At 40.6% G+C, this 7858-nt stretch overlaps 1 protein-coding gene across 3 annotated transcripts in view; it reads left to right on the forward strand.

Moving 5' to 3' along the window:
- EXOC6B (exocyst complex component 6B) overlaps positions 1-7858 on the forward strand; it is a 521374-nt gene that overhangs the window by 15376 nt on the left and 498140 nt on the right. For 2 of the 3 annotated variants that reach the window (XM_006775278.2, XM_006775279.2), the window contains exon 1: positions 7579-7823. The exons of the other annotated variant lie outside the window; for it this stretch is intronic. In XM_006775278.2, the coding sequence (XP_006775341.1) occupies positions 7711-7823 (113 nt within the window). In that variant the 5' untranslated portion in view covers positions 7579-7710. Of the gene's footprint in view, positions 1-7578; positions 7824-7858 lie in introns of those variants that run through there. 3 annotated transcript variants of the gene reach the window in all.

A 7858-nucleotide genomic window follows, 5' to 3' on the forward strand; every position in this document is an offset into this window, starting at 1 on the left:
GAAATATGAACAACCCTGAAAAAGAACAGTTAGAGGATTTACCCTTCATAATATAAAAACTTAACACAAAGATACATTAATCAAGATAGTGCTGTAGTGTCGTAAGACTAGATATAAGGCTCAATAGAATATACTTGAATGTCTAGAAACAAGTTTTTACTTTTATGGTTAATTGATTTATTTTAAAATATTTTTATTGGTTTCAGAGAGGAAGGGAGGAGAAATATAAATATTAATGATGAGAGAGAATCATTGATTGGCTGCCTACTACATGCCCCTCCTATATGCCCCTCCTACATGGAATAAAATGAGATCACTCAGGGAGACATCATGAAGTGGCTATAAAAGGGGGTTGAGAAGAGGACCAACTAAGTAGACAGAGTAAAAAAAAATGGTGAAGAAAGTTAAGAAGATATAAGCACGGAAGGAGTAATCCAGAATTGTTGCCTGTCCCAGAAGCTAAGGGAAGAGAAACTTTTATGAAAGAAGGCAGAGTGTACTAGATAGCTATTGTTACAATAAAGCCTATCAGCCCAAAAGGCAATGGCTTATAACAAAAAGTATTCAGTTCTCATTTTGGAGTTTGTGGTCAGCTGGGGTGGAGGGGCTCTGCTTCAGGCTGCGGTTTGTAGAGTGGTTGGGTAGCTTTGCCCCATATCTTTCATTTTTACTGGACCAGTGGGCTTTGTTAGGCATGTTTTTCTCATTGTGATGCCAGAAAGGCAAAAGAGTAAGCCCAATCTGGTATGTACATTTCAGACCTCTGCTTGTCTCTCCCATTAGCCAAATCAAGATATATGGCTGAACCCAAAGTCAAGGGTCAGAGAAATGCACTCAGCTTGTAGTGGGAGGAACTGCAAAGTCACATGGAAGAGTGAAGAGCTGGGAAAAATAATCTAATGAACTATATACAGGTAGTCAGCTAGGCCTGCTCACTAATATTTCGTGAAGACTTGGGATAAAGGTATGAAAGGAGGACCACTCCCTTTCTCTTTCTGTTTCCTGTCTCCATTCAGTGTTTGGGGGCAACACTTGTCAAGTAATGGATAGAGATCAGGTAAATGATGACTGCAACATGCCTTTGGATTTGGTGGTTAGAAAGCTTAAGATCACCTGTGAAAAGCTGTTTCTCAGAAGTTAAGACATTTAAGGAACAAGTGGTAGGTAAAGAGAAAGAGTGAGTGTAAAATACATTTCCAAATAATGAAGGGAATGGAAAGAACTGGAATAGCTCAGAGAAGCAAGGTTGAGAAGAGAGATTTAAAAAAATTTTTAATTTCCCCCCAACTTTATTGAGATATAATTGACATATTACAATGTATCAGTTTAAGATACATAAACTGAAAATTTGGTTCAGTTATATATTGCAAAAACAATGACCACTATAGCTTTAACTAACACCTCCATTATATCACATATTTACATTTTTGTGTGTGTGTGGTGAGAACATTTAAGATCTACTGTCACAGCAACTCTCACATATAAAATACAGCATTATTAGTTGAAATGACCATGCTGTATATCCCCAGAATTTACTCATACCTGGAAGTTTGTACCCTTTAACCAACATCTCCCTATTTCTTCCATCCCCCAATCCTCTGGTAACCTCCACTCTACTGTTTCTATGAGTTTGGCCATTTTAGATTCCATTAGAAGTGATATCATACAGTGTGTCTTTCTCTAACTGACTTTTTTCACTTACCATAATGCCCTCAATTTTAATCCATGTTGTTGCAAATGCCAGGATTTCCTTCTTTCCCCTGGCTGAATAATATTCATCTATCTATCTATCTATCTATCTATCATCTAATATCTTCTTTATCCATTTATCTGTTGTTGGATACTTAGGTTGTTTCCATGTCTTGGCTATTGTGAATAATGCTTCAATCAACATGGGAGTGCAGATAATTTCTTTGAGTTCCTTTTTCATTTCCTTTGGATAAATACCCAGAAGTGGGATTGCTGGATTATGTGGTAGTTTTGTTTTTAATTTTTTGAGGAACCTTTACACCGTTTTTCATAGTGGCTGCACCAATTTATTATCCCACAAACTGTGCACAAAGTTCCCTTGTCTCCACATCTTTGCCAATTATTTTGTCTTTGATAAGACACATCATTTGTCTTTTTTATAAAACATATATTTTATTGATTTCAGAGAAGAAGGGAGAGGGAGAAAGAGATAGAAACATCAATGATGAGAGAATTATTGGTTGGGTGCCTCCTACACGCCCCCACTGGGGATGTAGCCCACAACCCAGGCATGTGCCCTTGACTGGAATCAAACCTGGGATCCTTCAGTCCACAGGCGGGTGATCTATCCACTGAACTGAACCAGCTAGGGTTCATTTGTCTTTTTGATGATAGCCATTCTAACAGGTATAAAGTTATATCTCATTGTGGTTTTGATTTGCGTTTCTTTGACAATTACTGATATTTAACATTTTTTCATGTGCCTGTTGGCTATTTTTACTGACTAAGATAAAGCAAAGAAGGAAAGACTGAACCTGTAAGAGGGAAGAGAGATAATTGTGTGAACTTTTCCCAGGGGAGAAGTTGACTTTGGAAAGTGATAGAGATCCCCATTCTTACATAGGAGATGCCAAGGAGTTGGATGAAAAAGATGGTAAAGGGGAGGGAAAATAAGGTTTTAATAATAGGTGGTGGTCCTTTGAATGTGAAGGTATCTTCTGCGAGTGAGAAGGATGGGAGCAGGGTTGGGATCTTAAGTAGAGAGCAAAGGATTGCACATGGATGCTGTGAGAAGGAACAGAAGTCAAAGAATGGGTCAGCAGCCCTCAGGGCTGAAATGATATTGAGCAACTCAAATGTGCCCTGGAGCTAGTTGCTATGGTCGAAGTCTTCTTTCTCCATTACAATAGAAGGGGGAGGAATTGTCAATATGGGTGTGGTGAAGGTCAAGATGTAAAAGGATTCTAAAGAGTAGGGAAGGCTTAGTCAAATTGATGACTCATAGGAGTACACGCGGTGGATAGCAGGTAACATTTATTCTGCCAAGTTCTGTGCTTACATTAGTTATTTCTAATTCTTATAGCTGCCTAAGGCATCTGTAATAATAAAAGCATAATATGCTAATTAGACCAGACAGCCGAATGACCTTCTGGCTGTCCCTCCCGTCGAAGCTGTGGTGGCAGAGGCTGAGGCAGAGGCTGTTAGAAGCAATCAGGCAGACAGGCAGTCGAGCAGTTAGGGGTGATCAGGCAGGCAGGCAGAGGGGTTAGGAGCAATCAGGCAGGCAGACAGGTGAGCGGATAGGAGCCAGTGGTCCCAGATTGCGAGAGGGTGCAGGTCAGGCTGAGGGACCCCTTCCACCTCCTGTGCACGAATTTCATGCACCGGGCCTCTAGTATATTATAAACACTATTTTATATATAAGAAAACTGCAGCTTACGGAACCCACATAACACCCAAATTACCCTACTGATGAATGGAAAAGCCAGGAATCAAACTCAAATCTCTCTGAATTGGAAGCTTGGCTGGAAAAAAAAAATCCAACATAAAAGGGAAAAGGTGCCAATAGATTACATAGAACAATGTGTGGTTCCCAGAGAAATTAGGCAGATGAACTGGTGTATGGAAAAAGGCAGAGAGAGGAATGTCAGAGTTTGTGGTCTTCTGGGTAAGGCCGAATGGTAGGGAAAAAGTGTGGCCACAAATGAAGGTATTACCTGTGTGGAATGAGGAACATGGCTGGGGTAGTTGGGATACATGAGGTCAGGTGTTGGGTGGATTATCCAGGTTGATGTTGAAGTGCTTCAGGATGACGGCAGAGAATGAAGTGGAGAGGAAATAACTGTGAGCCAAGTGGGGAAGTTTCTGAGGAATATGAGCATTAGCAGATGGCCACAGCACAACCTGCTGACCTAGATTTCAAAGGGGAGTTGAGAAATTTGGGTTTTGGAATAACAGTTTAGAAGTTGCCATGGTGGGAATATTGAGAATGTTGACAATGTAAATCAGGGGTGGGAAACGTCCAGCCCCCTGCGGGTCGTATCAGGCCCACAAAGTCATTTGGTCTGGCCCTGCCAAGGCATTAGGGGTGAGTTAATTACATGTTTGATCAAATATAGCAGGATAATTTTTAAGTAGATAATTTTGTGTGGCCCGAAAATGATGTGATACATATCCAAATGGCCCTTGGCAGAGAAAAGGTTCCCCACCCCTGCTGTGAATCTACAGATGCAGGAAAAGAGAAAAGAACTTCATTTAAAGTAAGTGGAAAGATGCCCTAACAGGTTTGGCTCAGTGGATAGAACATCGGCCTGCGGACTTAAGGGTCCCAGGTTCGATTCTGGTCAAGGGCATATGTCTTGGTTGCAGGCACATACCCAGTAGGAGTGTGCAGGAGGCAGCTGACCGAAGTTTCTAACTCTCTATCCCTCTCCCTTCCTCTCTGTAAAAAAATCAATAAAATATATTTTAAAAAAATAATAAATAAAGTAAGTGGAAAGAGGTAGTTTTGAGATGAGGTCTTCAAAACCATTTGGAAGGGGTCTGAAAAGTGATATAATAAATTATACTAATGTAGAAGCAGATGTTTAGAGGCAGAATGATTAGCTGAAGCTCACACTATAAATTGGCAATGGAGGGTATGGACGGGGCAGTATGGCCCAATGATCAGGAAACGGGCCTTGGGATCAGATGGACCTGGGTTTGAATACCAGCTTCATCATTTACTAGCTGTGAGACTTGAGGTATTACCAATTCTCTTAACATTCTCATCTGTGAAATGAGATACTTAGTATTTGTTGCAAATGATGGCTGTAAGGATTTAATGCTGTATGTGAAGTGCTTACTTTGTGTGTTGTGCCTGGCACACAGGAAGTGCTCAACATTTTAACTACTCATGCCGGACCAGCATGAAAGGCAGCCTGACTCCAAGCCTAGTGCTTTTTTGGTCCATTCCACACTGACCTTATTTACAGTTTTTGTATTTAGAAGGCGGGCCATCTTTACTGGGGCTTTCCTATTGGAGTTACTCCAGACTCACACACACTTGTTGGTAATATGTGAGATCTCTGGCCTCTGTGGGGCTCAAAAGAACTGCTGAAAGTAGCAGAAGCTAGTTTAACCACTTCTCTATGTATCTGATCTACACATCCATCTGCTTCTTGACTTGGACAGAACGCTTTTTGCTGATTGAGATGCTAAAATGGGTAACTGAAGGGACCCTCTGCCATGTATTTCAAGAGATCTTTATAAATATGAAAGGCTCCATACTCTCTGTACCCTTCCTACATCCATCTGGAATGGTTTAAACATAAGTAATGAAATAAAATGAGGACAACCAGAGATGATCTAGACACAGACAGGTTTAGCAACTTACTCAATACCTGGCAAACCAGGACTTGTAACCCAGTCTCTTCACTATTGGTTTGTTTATTTTTAAAATTTATTTTTAGTTAATACCGACTCAATACTTTTATTGAGAAAGTAATACATGCACAAAAGAAAGAATTCCAAAATAAATACATAATTTAAAACTACCTTCTTCCGGAGTGGGGGAGCAATTGGGGGGGGGGCGGTAAGGACACATATGTAATACCTTAATCAATAAAGAAATTAAAACAAAACAAAACAAAAAAAGAAACTGCCTTCTTCCTACTTCAGGCCCCTTGCTTCCAATCCCTCTCCTTGCTGCCACAACTGTTAGCCTCCTGGGTATCCTTTCAGAAATATTTGATGTATTTATAATATTTTATATATATGTAAGCATATAATATTTACTCTTTTAATAAAACAAATGAAGACGTTTCATGCCTTGCTTTTTCACTTAACACTACAATTGGAAGACAGTTTCGTATCCGAATATAGTAGAGTCTTTTCTCTTTCTCTTCAATGATTGCATAATAATCTATAGTATGGCTATAGTACAAATTATTTAGCCTCAACTTCTAGTTTAATTCTTACATGCCTTTTGTTGTTGTTGTTGTTGCTATTGTTGATGGCAACACAATTCTCCCAGTGACTCTGCTTCAAACCTCAGAGTAATATCCAAGGGCCTCCTTTCCCATATCTAACAACTCATGCCAATTCTGCTTTTAAATGTATTTCCTATTTGTCCATTCTTTTTCATTTCCATTGCCACTTCCCTGGTTTAGGCTTTAACATTTTGTATAACATTTCCCTGCTGGCAGATTTTCTATTTCTGCTCACATTGCATACTTGCTTTTGATCAAATTTCTTAATGCCAAGGTTCTGGTTGTATCATTATTCTTTTTCTTCTTCTTTTTTTTTGTATTTCAGTGATTTTTATTTGGAGTTGAACTACATAAGTATCCTCAATTATCAACATCTATTTTATAAATCCAGAAATCACTGAAAATGATAGGAATAGGAAAATATTATTTTAGTACCAAATATTACTTTGGTTTTCTTTTCTTTTCTTTTTTCTTTTCTTTTCTCTTCTCTCCTCCCTTTTTTTAAAATTAATTTATTTTTATTGTCTAAAGTTGTACATATGTCTCCTTTTTCCACGATTGACACCCCCCCCCAGCCATTCCCACCCCTGAGGGCAAGCCCCCACCGCCCCAGTGTCTGTGTCCATTGGTTATGCTAATATGCATGCATACAAGTCCTTTGGTTGATCTCTAACCCCACCTCCCCCACCTCCCCAGCCATTTGTCTCTGGATTTATTTTTGTTCAGTCACTATTCTTAAAAACCTTCAGTGGATTCTCATTTGTGTTATGTAAAAATTCAAGCATTGACCAATAAATATGATTTTAAAATTCTAATCTGGGGAGTTTATGAAATGCAGATGTGTGGACCAGAATGTCCTAATGTAGGACCTTTAATCAGCATTAAAAACAAAAGTTTCTAGGCGCTTCTGATACAATTGGTCATTGGATCAGTAGAGTCATTAGAATAAAGTACACATTTCTCAGCCCAGTATTTCTCTCCAAAGTACTTTTCCAGCCCCACCTCTTATTACGACTTCTCTACATAGAGCAAATAAAGTTCTTGCTGGCTTTTTGAGATTTCCTCATACCTTCCAGACACGCCTTTAAACCTCTGGGCCCAGGCTATGAATCCTTCACACCTGCAAGAGATTTCTGGGCCTGATGCTCTGGACTGGCTTACAGCCACAGTCTACCTTATCTCTCTTTTTTACATTCTACCCTATCGCTTACTTTGGGTTTCTTTAGCTTTCCCTCCCCGATTCCCAACCTCCCATCTTGTAAGAAAGTTGTCCACAGAAACCTAGTTAGTCCTTTCTTATTTTTCTTTCTTTTTATATATTATATTACATTAATTATATTAATTATTTTTAATTTAATTTAATTTAATTTTATCCTTTCTTATTTTTCGAACCTGTAGAGCTTTTGAACTTTGGGGCAAGGGTCTTAAACAAGAATTTGTAGGATTAGGGCCAGTGCCTGACTAGATCACCGTCTCATAAGCAGTCGTTACTTGTTGCTGGTGTAAAGTGCGGCTTTCCACGCGTATTTGTGGACTTAATGTGTATATGAGCGGAATCCAGCCTAGCATCGCCCAGAGAACTACGAATCCCAGAGGGTATTGCGTGGAACGTCGGCGGACGCGGTGACGCAAGGGGGCGTGTCTAGCCTGAGGGAGGGGTCGTCCTGCGGGCAGCCGGAGACTGAGGGGGCTCGGGAACCTGGGGGTGAGAGTGGGAGCGTCAGGTGAGTGGAGCTGAAGGGGGAGGACACGCTGCGGGGCGCCCCAGTCTATGGAGCGGGGTAAGATGGCGGAGGCGGAGAGCCTGGAGACAGCGGCGGAACACGAGCGGATCCTGCGAGAGATCGAGAGCACCGACACGGCCTGCATCGGGCCCACGCTCAGGTATCCAGGGGCCCGGGCTACCCACGGGGGCACGA

Source organism: Myotis davidii, unplaced genomic scaffold (genome assembly GCF_000327345.1).
Source record: "Myotis davidii unplaced genomic scaffold, ASM32734v1 scaffold247, whole genome shotgun sequence".
In the NCBI taxonomy this organism is placed as follows: Eukaryota; Metazoa; Chordata; class Mammalia; order Chiroptera; family Vespertilionidae; genus Myotis; species Myotis davidii.